The sequence below is a fragment of the Dysidea avara genome, chromosome 6 (assembly GCF_963678975.1).
Source record: "Dysidea avara chromosome 6, odDysAvar1.4, whole genome shotgun sequence".
Taxonomy (NCBI): domain Eukaryota; kingdom Metazoa; phylum Porifera; class Demospongiae; order Dictyoceratida; family Dysideidae; genus Dysidea; species Dysidea avara.
This window is the reverse complement of record NC_089277.1, coordinates 30,584,458-30,606,221: the sequence shown is the minus strand read 5'-3', so window position 1 is coordinate 30,606,221 and position 21,764 is coordinate 30,584,458. Positions and strand designations below refer to the sequence as shown.

Below are 21,764 nucleotides of genomic sequence, written 5' to 3'. Positions count from 1 at the left end.
GTCTTCATGTTTTACTAACACTTCATGTTTTACTAACAAATTTGCAGACAATTGTAACTTTTGGCTTGTATAGGTTTAATAGAATAGTGTTGAGTGGTATAAAGAGTTTTAAAATGGTACAGTTCTGTAAGATAGCACAGTGGCACCATTACAGTACTGTATAATTATGTATCAAAGCGTACATACATTTCAGTACATAAGGTATTTGTTCAAGATCACCACCTCACTTTGCTTTGTTGCAGTGGTAGTTTGTAGACAATAGAATAATGTGAAGATCACAAAGGAAGGTACAAGTGGTGTTATAGAATGGTTTTAGCAGAATTGCTAGAATGCAACGGTTGGTAGTCGATTACGATTACAGCATTGCTCAACAACATTTAAAAGCTTGTCAGTGAAACAAAAAAAATTGGCAGATTTCAGTTTTAAAAAAAAACAAAAACCAACTTTTATCAGGTGCCTTTTGCAAATTTCTAAGACCTCTTTTGAGGTTGGGAGAAATTAAGGTGGTGTTTAGTTGAGTGTTCTATTAGGATTATATATAGGCAATCTCTATTATGAACCACGTCATGGTTCACGATTCATTTGATAGCCTAAGTTCATTTTATGCTCTAATTATGCCAAACGTTTATCTGACTGCTCCATTTACAAAGTTGTTCGCTCATCATAATAAATTATATGCCCGAGTTGAATGTTCACAGTTATCATTACTACAGTAGTGAACTTCCCTGTGATGAACACTTTGGGATCCAGAATTTTATATTTGCTATATTATAGCCTCTTAGAGGTAAATGTATGGGAGTCAGACCCGTTAAGATTAAAATCTTTTGGAGGGTTTTCTACTGTGTCCGATGGACTTGTGAGTCCTATGAATTTCACAACTTTACCATTCAATAGTCTATCCATATACTAAATTTCATATAAATTTCTTGTAGCAGTACAAAAAAATGTCTATTTTAAACACCTAGAGTGTAAAAATGATAAACATAGCGATGTGTAGTGAATAAGTCATGCTTAAGGCAACAAGCAAAAGCACAAGAATAACTCAACAGCACTAAGATGTATTACACTGTACTACTGCTGTTTCTTTGAGCAAGAAATTTTACCTCCATTGCAGCTGTTAAATCAGGAACATATATGTATACAATTCGGGGACAGCTTTGGCTGATGTTGTCATTCCGGTAAAAAAAAAAATTGGAAAAAAAAATTAGCAGTGGACCAATTAAGTGTCAAGAAGTGTTAAATTAAGTGTACTATTATAAGTCACCAAAATACCATTAAATCACAACCACTGAGAAATCAGTTCTTTAGTAACTGGAACTACAATTTAATAAAAAGGTGCTTCATGGGCATTTATAATCCAGTAAAGAAGCATTGGCAACTGTTGTATCTTCACAGAGTAGTATAGCATCTGAAGGAGTAACAGTACTTATATGGTACACTGTGGTATAATAAGTTAGTGGGGTACAGTATTCAAAAGCAGCAATATATACTTATACACTAAGCATAACAACTAAAAACACAGTGAAACAATTACAAAATACAAAAACATATACGTACACATATAAGTGGCATGTATTCAGTAGAAAAAGATACTTTAGATTCACAGGACAAAGTTATTAACAAATTGAGCATAAACAAAAATATTCATGGAGATTATTGCATCTAGCTGTTTTAGGTTAGCAATGACTCATATTGACGAAGGTTTTCATGGTATTGCTGTAGCTCCACACCTTCCCAGGTCTTCACTTTGAGAGGATCAAAGAAGGTCTTTATGATGTATTGTTTCACCTCTAGCTCGTCAGCTGTCAACCCATCGTAGATGGTAGACAAGTTAGCATCTAACATAGCTGGAGTAGTGATGCTGGTAAGAGTGGTAGGTACCTGTAATGGGATGGTACTGGGTATAACATGTATAACTGTCAAACTGACACTACAAATGGAACACAAGTTATATGCACTCCTGTATATGGTTAACAGTTGGATGACTTTACAGCCACTACAGACACAATATATTATTATGGGATAGCATGTATACAACACCTAAAATATGAGTACAGGAGTACTATATACTACAGTTGAAAACAGGTTGCTTTTTGAAATGCTGTTGAACAATTCACATAAATGGTTTGCGATTGTGATTACGTTAATGATTACACGCATATTTAAATGTGTGAATAACTAGCTCTGGTATTGCAATGGTCTAAAGTAGTTGTTTGTGTTACTACAAGGAGCTTGATAGAAGTAGCTCACATGTACGAACAATAACATGTAGGAATAAATGAACTGCATTCACAAACACTCTGAAATTGACTGTAATCAGTAAAAGGATAAGAGACTATTAAGAGTCATCTGAAACCCTAGACCTCAACAAGGTGAAACACCTGAATTTGAATGGCTGCTTACTGGTATATTATAGACTCTTTGTTTCCATTTCAATATATAGAGGCTTGTCTTTGAGGCAGTACAAGCAACTCTTGAACAGCAGTAAAGCCATACCAAATAGAGTGTAATGAGCTTTTTATTTTCCTACTGTTACACTACAAACAACTGTCAGGCACAAAAAGAACTATGGCTAGACTTAGAAACATCAGTACATTCTAACCATGCAAGTCCTGTAAGAATACGCTTCCCGACTTTGCTCAGGCACCACAATACACAGCGTTCAGGTTTTATCAACAACTGGTGTAATTCCATCCATTAGGTATTAATATATTTGAAGATTCAGCTCAACCTGTTCATATAGTCACATGACAAATTGTGGTCAGTACAGTGGCAATCATGTGTTATACTATCTCAACACATTTATATTACCATATATGTACCAAGACTGTGGTCAGTGGTACAAGGTCATGTGACAGAGAGTGGGTATGCTAATCACAACATATAACAAAGAAATTGATACCAGGATTGTTACCTATGTAAGTTGCATGCAAAATACTTGTTATTGTCATGCACTGTTGCATTGCTACCAAACTAACACATAACATTAATTTTATATTTTAACAGTTGTTATCACTCAATTATAACAAGGACCCCCTTCACACACTTTAAGTACCGATGGGAATAGTGAACAACTCCATAGGAAATTTTGTAATAGGACAAAGCTTCTACAAACTTGTTCTGTTAGCGTATGCTATCCCAAGAGTCTGTGTATCTCAATATTTAACCTCCACCAGATAAAAAACAAACAGTAAAAGCTGTAGATAACCATAGAGGGAGAGAGATTAACTCTTGGTAAAAGCATGTGCCTTGTTTACATACATACACGTCTCAGGCTTCTAAAATAAAAGTCATCGTAAGGCCACATAAACTTAATTATTAGTTTTTCGTCCTCCTGTACTCAAAATACCAGTGCAGGAGGGTGGATTTTTATTTTACTTTTTACTAACTAGATTGCTGAATTAGCTAGTTAAAATGACTCAGAATGTAGTTTTCTTAAACTGCTCTACAATTTACGTGTACCATTATTCATTCTTCTACTGTTCTATTGTTCCATAGTTTGCTGTGTTAAATAGACAACTAATGTGGCCTAGGCAAAAGCATTTTTTGTCATACTTTAGATAACCCTGTGAGATAAAGGTATTATATATGTACAGATTACACTATGAAGCAGTTCAAGTTTGTGATGTAATCAAAATCATTATTGTGAACAAACAAGCTCATAAGCCAGGTGAGCTGGTGCAAACTGTCTATCATCGTGACACAATCGATTTATATAACATCGCAGTTTCAACCAAGATAAATTACCACAAATCGCAGCAGGGTTATAGTCATGGCTGGTTTTGAGCTTCTTTAAGTTTCTTCTAAGGCCGTATTACTTATACTGCTTTGCAATAGCCTTCACTGTGTTGACACGGTCTCCTTAGTCCTTATGGCCAAGCATATCCTCACTCAATGTGTTTACAATTGATCACTGTGTAGTTGGAGCTTCTATAACCACTTTGTCTAAAGGTGCATAGCCTCATTGTATTCTGAATGAGAGCACGCATGCCGTAGCACTTAGTTAGATGGTGTGTTGTAAGGGACACACATTTTGTTACTGAATCGATGTTTGTTTCCAAGCATCAATAGACAGACTTTCTTTGTAGTTACTGTTTAAGATACAATGAATACAAATGTATGGCTTACTTCTTCACAGCTTATGCTGTGATGAATGGCTAACTTGGTGATGTCCACTCCTTTGCTGTTGCAGTACTCCACTGCTTTACGGCATGCTGTCTTGATCTCATCTCTGGCTGGATGCCATTCAGGAGGGCCAGCGTTACACAACAACCCCATGCCAATTGGTGAAGCGTTTATCACAGGCAAGTTATGTTGATGGAAAAAGTCTAGCTCAGACAACAGTGTAGAATCGTTCAAACTAAGATGACAATACGACAACACAGTGTCAATTTTTACATGGCTTTTCTTCACAACTTCTTTGAGGACACCAATAGGATACCCAGTTATACCGATATAACGACATTTTCCAGCATCTTTCAGTTTCTGTAAAGCAGGAAGGCTTTCATTAACTATCATGTCTACTGAGGGTGCAAACTCAACATCATGAATTTGAAGCAAGTCCACATATGGCAGATTTAAACGACTCAAACTTTCTTCAGCACTCTGTAGGATTCTTGTAGAGGAGAAATCAAACATCTTCTGCACTTCTGGCTCATAGCGGCAAACTTTGGTGCTGATAATGTAAGCCTCTCGAGGAATCCCCTTTAATGCCTTTCCCAAATATGTCTCAGATTTTCCCTGGCCGTACCACGGGGCAGTATCAATGTAGTTCAGTCCATTCTTCAAGCTCTTGTGTAGTGTTTCTGTGGCGGTAGCTTCGTTCATATCTCCATACACATTACCAAACCCTGAACCACCGATACTGACAGTTGACACGATCATGTCTGTGCATCCTATTCGTCTGTATTTCATCTTTTTAAAGCCATCCGCGTCGTGAAAACTTGGTAAAAGCTTTGGTCGTTCATCATCACTTCCACCATTCTGAAGTTTTCCTTTGGTCTTGACACTATACAAGAACGGCCCGCCATTACAACCATTTTGTTTCGGCACGAAGGAGTCATGTCTTGGGTCGCTAGTATACCAGGCGACGCTCATAGCAAATTTGTTCCAACAACACCTTGATGAAGTGATTTTAGCACCTCTACTATACGCCCGTATCACAAGGTCTAGTTTTCGATTCCCCATGCGTCGGTCACATGCAAATTTTTTTTATTTTTTTTTATTTTTTTTAAAGAAAAGAACCGGCCCAAGTTGGCACTCCCATCCACCACACTCTACTGGTCACATGGTATGGTCACATGGTCATTGCACATGGTCACATCACCACACTCTACTGATCTGGTCACATGCTAATTGCTTTAATAAAACTAATTTTTGCGAATTTAAAGTTTAGTCGTATTCGCCAAACAGGTTATCACGTGACAGTAATTAAATTTCCATATTCAAATATTTTGACATGGTTCGATCTTCACTTTAGGGTTCACGACATGGACAGAGATAGTAAAGGAGTTCGGTTGTATGGTAAACAAGTGAGAGAATGGTCTTCACCTCCTCCCGCCTCACCAGGAATATTTTACAGTTCGTACGAGTTTCCTGCAAGTGAAAACGACGGTAAGTTTCATATTTAGAAGTTCTCCTGTCTGTAGTTTTAATAATAAGTGTGCTAGTACGTGTAATTTAGAGCAAAATAGAGACGTCTAATTAGTTTGTTTATAACCTTATTTGCTTTGTTCCTCGAATATACCGTTTACACACACAAACACAGAACACACACAAATGGTTTTAAAATTCCGTTGTTTGTAGCCTTGCTTGTTGTCTAAAGTTCAGAACTACACTTGTGCTAAAAACTGTTTATTGTGATTGAAATCAGCTGCATAAGCACCTAGACAAGGAAGTGTGTAGGGAACCAAGCTATGAATTTTTGTATGGTGGTTGTGTAGTATTTGTATAGACTGAGGGGATTTGCCTACTATTGAGATGTTTGCCTGCAGAGTGATTGTGGCTTCCAAATATGTGCATTCCTGTTAGAAGACACTCAATATGTGGAATACATGTATCACTTGAAAGAGTCTCTGAACACCAATCGGCCAAATTTAGATCTGGACATTACAAGGTCTAATTTTATAGCTATTTGTATAATTTGATAACTTCCTAGACATTCTTTCACCCATGGATTTTTTGTTTGCATAATTAACAAAATTTGTGATGTGAATTCACAGTATTTTACTGATGAATAGTTGACAGTATGGCTTATACTGTATGTAGATTTACACCTGCATTGCTAACCTGTTGTATTAATAGCAATCAATTACTTTGTGGTGATTAGTCATCATCCATTACCTTCATGGTTTACTTTACACTTTCAGTGTTAATTGATATGTCCCCTATGTGCTTGACTATGGTTAACTGTGAGACTCATGTATCAAAGTCTAGTTAGTGTAGCAATGTACCTAGTGGTAAATGTAGCCTTGTTGGCTAGAACTAAAGTCCTATACTTAGTATGGTGTGGCAGAAGTCTTTGATGACCTCAGTGGTCTTGTTAACAAAATGACTACTGAGTTATATAGTCCACTAACAATGTGTCAGTGTTGTGTGTGACTAACTGTGTTTGTTTTGATGAAGTAAAATGTTTATTGTGTCAAATGGTGTGTGATCTTGAAGTCACAGACAGGGTGGGAATTGAGAGTTTGTTTCTTGTGTAATATCTGCTAAAGGATAATAGTAGCTTTGATTTATGCCTGTACCATTGCTTAACAGTTTGTTCTGTTATATACAGTACATCAACTCTTTTTCTGTATCCGTTTATAGCTGACCACCATTTTATATCCGGCTGAAATTTTAACTATAAGCAAAAAGGGGCATTACGTATACGTACGTATAGTGGGAATATTGGACAATCCACTCAGTTAGTGAAAAGTGATTTGTACAATTTTGCTAAACATATCATAATCACCCTTTTTCAGTGTTGTTTTTCGACTTGTGCCAGTACAGTATGTGTACATAATCTCAATGTTCATAATAATTATTATAGTGACCTCTATAGTGCTAAGTAGTTGTTTTAGTGATATAACATTCATACAGATGGTGACATTATTCATCATCATCATGTGCTCAAATAATTTCCAGGTGTTTATAGAACTTGGAATATGTATGTATGAATAGTATGTATGGGTATAAAGTGTCTCTTAGCACTTAAACTCTCCCCAGAAAATGTAGACACTAGATCACTCTCAAGGTTATCTTTTTATGTGTTATACGGTATGTACTTTGATTCTTTCAATGTTTCTCTTTGTAGGTGATGATGGTGCAAGTATACATTCCCATTCCAGTACTGGTTACCATTCTGGAGTCCATTCCAACGCCGGGTTTCAATCTGGCATTCATTCCAGCACTGGTTCTGGCATAACTCTGGCTAGCTCCAGCCACACCACACCAACCCACAACATCCATAATCAGCCCCACTATGGCCATCACAGTCAATTAGGAGATGCTCTATTTAGCCCATCCTACGTCCACCATAGACAGGACTACCCTACATATCCAGTTGGTATCAGTTCAACAGCTATAACCACCAGTAATAATTCTCAATATGAGTATAACAGTCCTAAAGTTGGCTGTCCTATGGCCAAGGTGGCACCATATTCTGCTCAAGTTAACAACACACCAGTCACATTATTATCACCCAGACGTGTATCTACTGGTAGTGCATCATATCAGGAGCTAGCACATCGTAACGCTTCATCTAATGAACTGATATTACAACAGTTAAAGACACCATCGTCTGATGGTAGTATGAACTCTATGGAGCCAACTGGTAGCAAGTGGAATGGTTTGATTGAGTTGAAGGATCGGATCATGATACAGAAAGATCAGCTTGTTGAGAGGTAATGAATGATGTGTAGTACATGTGTGTGTGTGCTGTCATGTCGTGTTGTTCTTTGGATTCAAAACTGGTATAATTGATTGGTTGATGATTATTTGAAACTCTAGTGCTCAGTTCACTTGTCACAATCTCTATTATCAATGGCATTGATTCAGTTTTGTGCCTAACCAAGCTGTGTCATGAAGGAAAAGTGACATCTGGTTTCTGTTGGGCTCAAAGACTAGGTGGGCAAATGTTACAAATGTCCAAAATGTGCCTTCAGAGTGACCTGAAATGTTTAAAAAGTTTTATTTAACCGAAGTTTCTACTGACTACCTGATGCCTTCAGTGTTGACAATGGTTAATGCTGTGGGCTTGATTTCTTCACTGTTCAATGTAAACATATGCCTTTTCACCAACTGTAGCAGCTACATCGTAGTTCTCCTTTAGCTATGCATCTCATTCGGCAGTACTGTGAAGGTTTTGTGTAAAAAGTGTGTCAATGAATTCTTGCTCATTTTCACCTTTATAATTGGTGTCATATCTGTTCTTTGTTTTTAATGGTTTGGATATAGCTGAAACAAAGCTGAAATGGCCATTGTGTATTTCAGTAGTTTATCGTTGGGACATACTTTCAGTTGTGGTATGCACAGGTTCACTAGTCCACACAGTATTACATACATGTACAAGAAATGCTAGTGTTATAGGAATAACATGTAAAGAAACAATCGTCTATACCTGCAACTATGAATACACCCTACTTCAGTCATACAGTGTAGGAAACCTCTATTGTTTTGTTGCTTATGCCTTGTACTGTACACACTACACATTTACAAATAGTGTGGTTATGTTGTTACAGACAGAAACACACCATCAATAGACTACAACAAGAGTGTAGGGAGTATGAGGCTAGATTGAAACAATTGCTATTAAACAGATCCCTGGAAGAGGCTGGGGTGATTGGAATTAGATTACAAGTAAGTTACACACATGCGTGTGTGCTGGGTACTGTATATTGTGTGCATGCTTGCATCTGTGGATGTGCATATGTGCATGTGTTGAACTGTGTTTATTTAGATGTGTCCAACAGGAATATATATTGACGTGGTGTACATTTTATGTAAAATATGCTCTGTAGTTTGTGGCATGTGCATGTACACATATGTGCTACCATGTGTACTTATGAATCTATCCAATTATTCATTCACTGACCATATACACATCCAATTGTTACTTGTTTATCCTATAGGAACTGGAGTATGAGAATGCTTCATTGAGTGCTCAACTGTCAGAACAAGTGACTGCTAAGAGTTCAGAGGTTGAGGCACTTACTTACAAGCTGGCGAGTGTAGAGTGTGAACTAGAGAAAGTGATCAAGGAGTGTGCAGAGACCAGTGAGGATTTGAACAACACCATTAGTTCTTTGAGGAGTGAGGTAAGGTTACGCAAACAACTTGTACACACAGACACATATAAGCTGTTGATTGTATAAGCTGTTGATTGTATAAGCTGTTGATTGTCGGCTAGACTTCTCCAGTGTTATTGTGGGGTATTGAACACACACACACACACACACTTTGGGCCACACAAGTAATAGCTACTTCAGTTGTAGTGTAAGCAAGCTTACATATCCAGCAACAAGGGCTTGCATGGGTTTGGTTGCATGATTTTGAATACAACGGTAAATTGTTTTGTCTCTATCCAGTTATCTGATAAGTCATCACTTTTTACACAAAGAGAAGAAGAACTAGCAGTCAGTAGAGAAGAGAATAAAAGGCTACTGTGAGTTGTGCTGTACTAAGTAATGGATACCCGGGACCATGCTTGCTTGTCCTTATATGGAGATGTCCTTTGCAGGGAGGTTGAGGTTAAAATATCATTATTAACTTATGGTTCCGGTGATTGAAGTAGTGAAATCAGATATGAATGATGGTAGGTACATGGTATGTGAAAAAATCCCTACTTTGGCACTAAAAAGATGCTAGTGACATAATTATATGTCAATGTAGGGATTTTTCCACACAACTACCATCACTCATATATCCTGTTCCACTATTTTTTTATTGGAAGCCTACTTCAAAATTATAATTATTTTATTAGTACATAAGTCTGTGTTTATGTTCTTGTGTTTGTGTACTGTACTTTAGTGGACAAGTTGAGAAGTTAAGGCATCACCTTGGTAACATGCCTTCTCCTGAGGAATACCTCTCTTTAAAGAATGGGGTTAGTTACAATGCACAATTACTGTAACTTAATGCAATTACTGTAGAAAGAGTTTAAATTTAATCCGTAAGTGTCAGTAGCATATCAATAACCACTATACTTAACTACTCGCTACACTCTACAGTGTGTTTGATGTTTCATCACTGTTATGTACATTATACAATGCTCCCCTTTATACTACACAACACTTATACTACACAACACTTGTACTAAGAGAATTCACCATACCATACTGTGTGTCACTTGTAGTTGTCAACATCACAGTCTAACAGTGACCGGTTATCCAAGATGTTACTCAGTAAAGATGATGAACTACAATCAGTCAGTGAACAACTAAAAGAGAAGGTATGTATACATGTACACTGAACTGGAATTGTTGACTGTTTATAATAGCCCATGTTCTTTGTATTTGTTAACCTTTTCATGGCTTAATCTCCTGGCATGGCCTTACAAGGCATGCCAAATTATGCTATATAAGCCTCACTTTTCAGTTAATTGCTTTGTTACTATACCTGTAAGTAAATGCTACATGTGGATTAAGGGTGCTAGCGCCTTTTTGAAGCCATACAAATGCTGTTCTTTTTACCTTTGATACAGGAAAAAAGGAAGCTACAGGAATCTAAACTATTGCTTCGAAGATTGACCTAACTTTCTACTATACAGAGACCAAAGTATAAGATTGTACCTTGTTTCATTCACGCGCTATAGTCCCTCAAAGTTAACCATACAATTTTCTTATTCCAAGATATTGGCTGCTTGCTCAGGCATCAAATTTGCTGTGAAGATGCTTTAATAAACTTGTGGAAACTTAGCGCATGGATTTGTCTTTGCACTTCTTCTTTCTTGAGTTATACGAGTGCCCACGAGCGAACTTCGACTTCTGGGCCTTATAATTTCATGCTGGATCACATGAATTATAATTCCATGCACTAAAAGTTTGCGAATTTATCACTGATGGTCCACCAAAAGTTTGGTAGAGATCTGACCCAGAATATCGCCTTTTACAATGCAGTGTAGAACATGTGCACGCCGACCAATTATTACAACAAATTGCAATAAACCACAAATGCCAACTTTATCAAATAACAAGTTATAAATGAAGTTTTGAACAAAAGAAAAGCTTTTGTTCCTTTTCTTTACCCATTCTTGTTGCATAACGCACAGTCATTATCTTGTAAATCCAGCTGGAACATCATCACTACCTAAGAACAGGTGTACAATTACAAATATAACTTACCAGCATACACTCGAGAAAACACAGGAAGAACGTGTGTTAGTTACAAATCAACTTGCATTTGCATGTGTCTTCAAAGCTAGCACTTACTTTCAGGCTAATCTCACTCTATTGTCACTCTTGGGCACCCAGAGATCATTTTCGTGATGGTTTTCAAACAAAACAGGTCCAATTTCTTTGATGCAAAACACGGCTGCCTAACATGGATACTTTGAGTATGCGTAATATTTCCAATTATGATGTACATGTAACAGCCACATGTGGTTATGTGGGTTGCCCCTTGAGTGGCTTCAAAAACAGCTAGCACCCTTAAAGGTCTTGAATAAAGTTTATGCTTACATAAAAGAAACCACAAAGTAATTTTTTTACCACTCTAAAAAATAGCCTTAACAAGTAGTTGGCACCAATTCAAGTACAATAATGCGAACCAGTTTATGATATCTCCTTACTGAGTGATCATCTGTTGGTTTACAATTATGAAATTATGTATGTGTATACACATATTTCTGGAAAACCACCTTGGCCTATCCATAATGATACAGGTTTTGCTATTGAATTTGTCACCTTTGTGATTGGCTTTTTCCCATTTGCAATTGAATTTGTCACTTTTGTAGTAGAATTCTCACTTTTGCAATTGAATATGTTGTCTTGGTAATTGAATTCAATGTGCTTGCAGTAGAATTAGGCACTATTGCTGCATTAAAATTAACCGTGTTTGCAGGAAATTTTGTCCTGATTGATTGTTTGTTCTACTGGCCAAGATAGAAGTGAATTTCTTATTGTTGGCATATATGAAGCAGTTTCTAAAGGAACAAGTGGGTGTTTTCAGAGGTGTAAAATTTGGGTATGTACCAGATGGTATAATGTCCATCAGTTGTGAACTACAGTGTACAGTGGTAGACGAATTAAGTTCTGATTACTATAAGTTATTGTTAGTCAACAATCATTGCAGTTGCTTTGCTTATTCTAGGCACTCACTGGTTAGCTGTGATGGAATTTCCTGCAAAAAATGATGAACTTTAATGCCATAGTGCTTAATTCTATTGCAAGCCCAAAAATTGTACTAGTTTATGTAATAAACTTGCAATAGTATGTGAAGGATCCGGCTATCTTAGAAACAAGATCTCTGTGGGTGTGTTGTGCATTATTTAGAGACAATAATGAGTTGGAATTGCACTCAGAATTTATGCCGGTGTACCAGAAAAATGTGGTTGCAGCTACGAAAGGATGAAATAAATAATTTCTTTTGTTGTTTCTTACTACTTTGTATTCATCCATTTTGTTATTGTTAATTTTAGAAAGAAGCTGTGAAGAGATTGGATAAGGAAGTGTCTGTGATGAAGGTCACTATTGCACAACTAGAGTGAGTTCTACTTGTATACATTTTCTGTTTGATCACAGCATAGTGGGATTCCTTGCAATTTATGTATATATGGCTATTGTATTAAGGCGACTGCTTTATTAGGGTATATACCACTTTAGCTTGGATGTTCACAGGGTTTAACTTACATATTGCCCCAGGCAATATCTTGATATTACCCGGCAATATCATGGGAATACGGTTTGCTCATGGCTTTGATGCCCAACCAGTTCAAAGATACGATACGCTTTGACTCATTTTGTTTAGTGACACGAAGCATTTAATTATGGATTTGAGTTTACAGGTTAGGCTAGGCTCAGTGTAGTTGCTAAATTTTTACTAGTTTGACAGTTATTAAATGATGAATGATCAATAAAATAATCGCTTGGGCAATGCGTGGATGCGTATTTCTTCCTCCACGTGTCAGCCATTGAGCAGACCATGGAACAACACAAAGAGGACAACTAGACTTAAATAGGTGAGTATCTTTTAGTCCTAACTACTTAACTTGATGTATTAACTTACTTACTGTCCCAACAGTGAAGTTAGTAGGCTTAACCCTTCGAAGACCAAAGTCCAATATATTGGACACAAGTACAATATATTGGACACAAGTACAATATATTGGACACAAGTACATGGGGTGGTATAAACCATTATACAATAACTACTTATCAGTACACAATAGATAGAATTCGCTAACACTAAGATACTCACCATGAAATTCCTGACAAAATCACACCAAGTATCGCTTTGTTTGAAGAGAATCTCCACTGCTAGGCTGCCAAGAAAAAGTAGCGCTTCCATTATCGTCCACCATTACTCTACACCTGGTACTTTGATCGGCCATATCTCGATGGTACTTAGTTCTAGCGCATCAAACCAAATGCCATCAGACTCAGCACATGATGGCGATTTGATTTGTATACAAAGATCATGTAACTACCTCATGAATTTGCGATAAAGAAATAACAAAGCGGACGTTCAGTGGAGATGACATTGCCTGTTCATCGCTTCATATCACAAGTACTGAACAAAACTGTTATCATATTATTGTTGTGTATGAGATTACCATTAAGTCAATGCCATACAATAATCCGTCTTCATTTTACAGAAGACCACTGCCTTCCTTATAACACAAAATTACACGTTTCTCCATACTTGAAAATTAATTTGGTCCTCGAAGGATGTTAACACCAAAAACTGGATCCCATAATCACAATTTTTCTGGTGCTGTGTGTAAAGCATAATGACGTATGAACAACATTCTAATGGGTATTTAGCTCACGCTATTAAAACTACTGTCGGTCATCAAATACTGATGTACAAAAGTAACAGGATGAGTGCTCTGTAGTTCTTTCACCTATCAGGTGAGTGTGCCTAGAGTGATATATATCACTTATACCACGACTGCATCAGGTTTTACTGATAAATAAACCCTTAGCCCTTAGGGTTGTGACCCGGTGTGTGTATATACATGTATCAGCAAAATCCTTGCAACCATGGTATAACTATATCACATGCCAAGTCTCTAGTGAGCCTCCTTCTACCTGATAAATTGTTACTAGGTGTAGTTGTTGTACTTCCTTACTGTACAAGTGTTATAAGAAAAAGTAACATGCCACAAGTGAACTTGGTGTTGTGATGTAACACTGAGGTTGTGCGCTACATCGTTTTACCGGGAGTTTGTAAAAGGCGGAATAAGGAATAGCGGAATAACGGAATAACTCGCATCACAACGAATGGGCATTTATATGGCTTATGCAATGTTAGGGTGATTGTACTGTTACAGCTGTGAACTCATCCCTCGTAGATATCCTTACAATGTAGGGTGATTGCGTGTACTGTTACAGTTGTGAACTACACTGCTTCGTCGCTCATAGCCGTCCTAGCGAAGTGATTACTATACGCTCTTACTACTACTGTATGTAGCTAAGTATCATTGCGCTAGCACAGCTAGAATATACAGTAGTTAGCTATTAGTTTCGTTTTAAGTCTTCATCCTTCCAGTGGAGGGATGAAACGAAACGGCTGTCACACCCCCTTTTGCTCGCGACATTGGTACCATACTTTACATATAGTAGTGGCTAGTAAGAGCTATAATCAAATGTAATTTTGCACTTCGTAAGCGGGTATTGTACCCGCTTAACATACAGTACCTGCTTAACGGGTACTGTATGGGGGGCATGGCAGTCGTTTCGTTTCATCCCTCCACTGGAAGGATGAAGACTCGAAAACGAATTTAATAGCTAACTACTGTATATTCTAGCTTAGCTACATACAGTAGTAGTAAGAGCATATAGTAATCATTTCGCTAGGACATCTATGAGTGACGAAGCAGTGTAGTTCACAGCTGTAACAGTACACACCGGAATCACCCTACATTGTAAGGATATCTACGAGGGATGAGTTCACAGCTGTAACAGTACAATCACCCTAACATTGCATAAGCCATATAAATGCCCATTCGTTGTGATGCGAGTTATTCCGCTATTCCTTATTCTGTCTTACAAACTCCCCGTTTTACCCCTAGTCTGGCAGATAAAAATCTCAAAGTATTTTTTTATGTGGTTTTTCTGTTTTGAACATAAGATTTGGCATCTGACACATGTGTAAAGTCTCTTACATTAAAGTATTTTCATCACGTACAAGATCTATTTGATGGCAGTGTTGGGTGTTCCTGGCAGTGTTCTGTATTATGCTGTACTTAATGATAATCAACTTGTTGTTACACAGGTCAGCACTAAATTCTACCAAGGAGAGGAACACCAAACTACACTCCCAGCAATTAAGTTCTGATGAGGAGTTGATTAGTTTGAGACAAAGACTAAGTGAGGCAGAACAGAAATGTAAACAAGAGCTGCAGGCAATGAGGGAACGTCACCGATTGAAGTTCAATGACTCAACCAGTAAGCTAAGGAGTCAGTGTAAGGCACTCGCCAAGAGAGTACTAGTGCTGGAGACACAGTTGACCAAGAATTCGGTAAGGAATTATTTTACATTTTATTTGTAGCCTCTAGTTTAGTAGTTTGTGTATCATAGCCATGCATAAGTACTGTACTGCTATGATGTCATCACAGGATGCTATGATGTCACTGAATGATGAGCTCAAGTCCAGTCAGGGAACTATCGTAGGATTGAAATCATCAATGAAAGAGGTACATACAGCTTACACATAAATATGTAACACGCGGATGCACAGATAAAAGGAACTACATTTACAATGTAGCCCAGTTAATACCCTGGGCTACATGTACATCTAAATGTAGCCTAGCTGGCTAATTATATAAAATATTTATGGTGGGAAATAGTTATTTTTCATGACTATTACATTGACGTGGACTTTTGCTATGAAAAAGTCAAAGTTGTGACTGAATCTTTCTGTGGATATTTCTTTCTTTTGTTTTGCTTAACTGATTCCTTCTGTTATAGTTGTCCCTTCATATTTTACAAAATAGCCAGAACGTACCAGCTGCTCAACCCATAATTAAATTGTTCAGGCTTGTATATAAAATGAATCCAGTGGTTGCACTCATGTTAGCTTGGGTGATTGATCGCTTGGTGTGGATTATATATTAGCTGTAACATGGTACACTCAGGCTTTTACCTGATATGTATGCTATGCACTCGAGCCCTCATGCCCGTTTTGGCACATTGTCTATTTTCAATTTTTCTACAAAATGTCCATGCATATACTGTATATCTGTAGAAGCATTGTTGCATCTAGAAATGATGTACTTTGTGACTATCCTGAGTAGTTGTACAGTAGAACCTCTCTATTACGGACATTTTGGGACCCAGAATTTTTGGCCACTTTTTGCTGTAATAATCCCCTTTCAGAGGTAAAAATGTATTAACCAGACCTGAATTTTTGTCCTTATTGTGGAGGTTTTTTTCTATTGTGTCCTTAATTTGGGGGAGTTTGTTAAGAGAGGTTCCACTGTAGTACTGATTATCTTCACCCTTTAACACTTATTGGTGCTTAATGATAATCATCTATCACCTTCCTTTTAATTTCATGATCATTTTTGTGGTGAAATATTCTAATAGTAGAACAGTCAGTGCTTGGTTTGTGATGTGTATTTTCAATGTGGTACAGTAGACCATCAGTTAGATGAACCCCAATGTTCTTAGACAAAAACTGTTCAGAAGTTTAAAACCCAAACATCTCATGAGCTCCTGGAATATACAGTACAGAACTCTGTTCAGTTACGTATGTGCAGTGCTTGAAATAATGGTCAATCATCTGACATTTTCCGACCAAAAATTGTGTGTGTCCGAGCATGTTACATTTTGGTCAGACGTATGTCCAGTCATGGTTTACTCACTATTGGTAGAAAATTCACTCAAACAAAATGCATATCAGACTTGACAGTGTTTCAAGACAAAAAAAATGTTTGATGTTCGAGCAAGTTTGTACAGTGATTAAGTACTGTATGCTTTTGTTCAGACACTATGTCCTAATGTTTCTGCCTGCTTATTTCAAGCGTTGTATGTGTACACTCCTTCCAAGAACATTCTGGCTCAATATTCTTTTCCAGTTTGGGCACATATAAGTGATGGTCTGCTGTATTCAGTTTTGTATAATTCCTAGTCTACTCTGTACTTACTTCATAATTTCTTCTTTTTAGTTGGTTAGTCATAATCAGGACTTGATGCAGGCCAACCTCAACTCACAAGATATAAATGATGTATGTGGATGTTGTATACGTATTTGTGTACGTGTTTTGGTGATGTAATATAATCCTGATCAAGTACTAAAATGTTGTTAAAACCACTGTGTAGTCAGCATCACTGACTCAGTTGACTCACTGATCTCAATGCTGGTGGATAAATAATTTTTCACATGTGACCGCCAGTATAGTAGAGTCATGCACCAATGCCTATGTACTTTTTGAATGCAATGAATTAGTTTTGTTTTTTAACAAAGTGTACAAACACTAATACAGGCAAGTTTAATGTTTATGTGCTCTTGTATGCAAAAACTTTGGGTTGCTTTACCTGTAGCACTTACTAACACTTCCCCTGTGGTAAAGTGATCAATGTTAAGCAGTAAGGATTATATTATTATTATACCGTAAGGCTCTATACTTTTCAAGGTGTTGAGTACTCTAATTGAACAATCAGTGACCTAATGAAGCAGTCGTGTAACTCTGCTCCCATGCTCTACTTAGTTTGGTGTTCTATTAGTAGCACCAGCCGGTAACCAGTTTCAAAACATCTTGAGGAGACACATTCCCAAGTTACCACTTGAATAATTTTCTCAGCCACACTGCATGCGATCCACTAATTTTATAAAGCAGATTTGACCTGCTTGACCTGGATGACCATTCATTTTGTGTGACAGTTGCTTTTTTAAAACTGAAAACTATTACAGTGTAATGTTGTGTTTATGTAGATGAGTAGGGCAGCTAGCAGACTATCTGAAGCTGATGAGGATGTACAATTTCTAATGGCTGAGGTGAGCACTGTAATACAATGCTTGTTGCTAATATGGTTGATTATCATGTGAGGTTGTTATTGTCATTTTTGTTCTCTGTAGTTGTGTCAGTGTTTGATTGACTTTGAGTCCATAGTCAGCTTGACCACTTCAGTGATGGATGGAAAGTGTTCCTATCATCCACCGCACGCTTCAGGTTAGTGTGTACTCACTACTCAGTCAACGATGATTTAGCACTATTGCAGTAGACCTTCAGTTATTTGACCCTCATTTGGAACTCGTTATCCAAAATTGGAAAAGACTGTTTTATTAGAGTATTTTGAGTGCAAGCGTGTGTCCTATTAGAGTAAAGCTTTATATATAAATGTATGGGCTTCAGTTATCCGAACATTTCACTTAAAGAACACTTTTACCAATTTCTGAGACACATTGAGGTTCTGATAACCGGTGGTCCACTGTATCATATTGTAAAGTAAACACAAAAGGCAAGTGCTGCTGCTAGTAACTAATAAATAGCATATTCGTAAGGCATTCTTTGTATTTGATATACATTGACAGAGATTGCTTATCTACTTAGTATGTTTTTGTGCCATGTTACTGTAAACTACTTGTTTTTCATGTTCTGTTGTTCATTTATAGTCCACTACTGTACTACTGGTAGTGTTTTCTTTACATCCAACCCCATTGGCATTGTCTAAAGTGATACTTTTTAAATGTTCTAATAGTACATACAGTATAAACACACACCCAAAACACTCTAATTGAGCAGTCATTTTCAATGTCAGATAATCCGAGGTGCAAACAATAGAGGGTTGAGGGTCTATTGTACACTACAAGCAATTTATCTATTTTTTTACTTTGTTTAGTATCAAGTCACACCTTGAGGGAGTCATTAAGCTCCCCTGCAGCTTGGAGAGATAAGTTGTCACTTGTGAAAAAAGAAATTGAACGACTAAGGGCAACAGTATCAGAGTACTTGGCTGAAGAAGTGGTGAACTCTTGTAACCTTCAATAATCATGTACAGTACTATATTACACCATCACTGTGTATAATATTTGTATATGTAATTCACGGCATGGAACAGTGTTTCATTTTTGTAATTTCAGTTCATTTTTGAATGCATTTTGTATATGTACATAACTGCTGAATTTTTATAAGATACAGTACATGTATGTAGCTATGATAATGTGTGGTAGCACATGTATACAGCTGTATAAATGTTGGTAGTTTTTGAGATTAAAAGTTTTAAATACCATTTAGTACAAATAAAAGCTGTTAATATTGTAAAGTAAGCATGAAGGGTTTGCAAGTGCTGCTTTTAGTGACTATAACAGAAAGCACATGATTGTGGTTGATATGCATTGACAGATCTAGAGCTTGCTTCTGTATGTAGATTTGAAATTACTTTTGCATGAGCTAAAAGTTCAATGCTTTCAAGATTTATTTATGGTCGAGAATGTTTCCTTACTAGAGTAAATGATTGCTCTATTAGAGTATCTATCTCGTATCTCTGCAATAAGTGGATGATCAGTAAAAAAGTCACATTTTTACATGTTTTGCTGTCATAATTATTAGCCACACATTTAGAATCTTGACAACATTTTTATCATGCTGGCTGGTATAATGTTTGATGCTTGTGCTAGCCTATTATAATTGGCATAAGCTGTTAACCACTTGGTTATCATTCTTCGCTGTTGTTCAACGTTCATTATAATCCACTACTGTACTACTGCTAGAGTTTTCTTTATAATGTGTACAGTAGACTTTCAATCCCATTAACATTGATTTAAGTGATACTGAGCTTTTGTTTAAATGATCTAATAGAACATACAGTATATGCACTCAAAACACTCTAATTGAGCAGTCACTGACACTAATTCCAATCATTTTAGATAAACAACATGATAATAGGGTGGGTTGACTGACGTGATATTGTTGTACACTGTATTAAAGGAATACATTCTATTTAGTGTCAAGTTGTAAGGTAGTCACAAAGCTCCCCTGCAACTTAAAGAGATAGTTTGTCATTTGTGCCAAAAAAAAATGAACAACTATTATCAACGTTACAGAGTACTTGGGTGTATAACCTTCAATAATCATGTACAGTACTACAGCTACATCATCATGTCACTATTGCTGTATAATATAATCTAATCCAAAACAGCCAGCTGTAAAAAAAGTGTGCGGCCCTCAAAAAGGCTATGGTGAAAAAAGATGTGAAATCCAAGGTGGCGGCCAAGAAATGGCTGTGATGGTAGGTTAATGGTAAAAATTTTAATAACGACAATTCAGGTGAATTTGGTGCCGCTTGGTCAATTGGCACAAAATTCACCTGAATTGTCGTTATTAAAATTTTTACCATTAACCTACCATCACAGCCATTTCTTGGCCGCCACCTTGGATTTCACATCTTTTTTCACCATAGCCTTTTTGAGGGCTGCACACTTTTTTTACAGCTGGCTGTTTTGGATTAGATTTCACTTCTTTTTGTATTTGTATACCCCAAAGCCGGCCATAGGTTGGCTTTGGGACTTTTAATAACCTGTCTTTTTTTCTTTTCCACAGGAAGAAGAAAAGAGGAAGCAGATGTACTTTAAATATTTCTGATTTTATCAGTAAATGTACAAATTATATATATAATACATATATTTATTACAGAACTCTCCATGGTGGTTTCTTTGTAACCGAACACTTTACAAAGTGACTTCCTCTTGCTGCTCTCTCTACAGGGTTCATTGTTTGTAGCTGATCAATCTACAAGTAACTTCTTCTAGCTGATCTCTCTACAGGGTGGTTTGTTTGTAGCTGAATTCTGTGCAGGTGATTTGTTTGCAGCTGAGCTCTTTACAGAATGGTTTCTTTGTAGCTGAACTCTCTACAAGGTAACTTCTTCTAACTGATCTTTGTACAGGGCAATTTGTTTGTGGCTGAATTTTCTACAGGGTGATTTCTTTGCAGCTGAACTCTCTACATGGTGGTTTCTTTGTAACTGAACTCTCTACAAGGTAATTTCTTCTAGCTGATCTCTCTACAGGGAGATTTGTTTGTAGCTGAACTCTCTACAGGTGATTTCTTTGCAGCTGAACTCTCTACATGATGGTTCTTTGTAACTGAACTCTCTACAAGGTGACTTCTTCTAGCTGACCTTTCTACAGGGAGATTTGTTTGTAGCTGAACTCTCTACAGGTGATTTGTTTGCAGCTGAACTCTCTACATGATGGTTTCTTTGTAGCTGAACTCTCTACAAGGTAACTTCTTCTAGCTGATCTCTCTACAGGGAAATTTGTTTATAGCTGACCTCTCTACAGGGTGATTTTTTTTTGTGGCTGAACTCTCTACAAGGTAACTGATGTCTCTACAAGGTCACTAGTTTGTAGCGGAGCACTCTACATGGTGGTTTCTTTGTAACTGAACTCTCTACAGGGTGAATTCTTTTAGCTGATCTTTCTAGAGGGTGATTTGTTTGTAGCTGAACTCTCTACATGATGGTTCTTTGTAGCTGAACTCTCTACAAGGTGACTTCTTCTAGCTGACCTTTCTACAGGGAGATTTGTTTGTAGCTGAACTCTCTACAGGTGATTTGTTTGCAGCTGAACTTTCTACATGATGGTTTCTTTGTAGCTGAACTCTCTACAAGGTAAC

General features: G+C 37.1%; 2 protein-coding genes across 2 annotated transcripts; one reads left to right on the top strand and one right to left on the bottom strand.

Annotated features, from left to right (window-relative positions):
• Positions 1-1,426: 1,426 nt before the first annotated feature.
• Positions 1,427-5,240, bottom strand: LOC136257527 (uncharacterized). The gene is made up of 2 exons (XM_066050755.1): positions 4,129-5,240; positions 1,427-1,881 (listed from the first exon to the last, which is right to left on the bottom strand). The coding sequence occupies exons 1-2, from the start codon at positions 5,185-5,187 to the stop codon at positions 1,672-1,674; spliced, it is 1,269 nt and encodes a 422-aa protein (XP_065906827.1). The 5' UTR covers positions 5,188-5,240; the 3' UTR covers positions 1,427-1,671.
• Positions 5,241-5,427: 187 nt separating this feature from the next.
• LOC136257526 (centrosomal protein of 85 kDa-like) lies at positions 5,428-19,410 on the top strand. Its single transcript, XM_066050753.1, has 14 exons — positions 5,428-5,613; positions 7,298-7,886; positions 8,724-8,841; positions 9,114-9,299; positions 9,570-9,646; positions 10,012-10,087; positions 10,337-10,432; positions 12,620-12,684; positions 15,418-15,664; positions 15,762-15,839; positions 17,313-17,372; positions 18,080-18,142; positions 18,224-18,317; positions 18,988-19,410. Exons 1-14 carry the CDS (start codon positions 5,490-5,492, stop codon positions 19,134-19,136), a joined length of 2,022 nt encoding a protein of 673 aa, XP_065906825.1. The 5' UTR covers positions 5,428-5,489; the 3' UTR covers positions 19,137-19,410.
• The last annotated feature ends 2,354 nt before the right edge of the window (positions 19,411-21,764 follow it).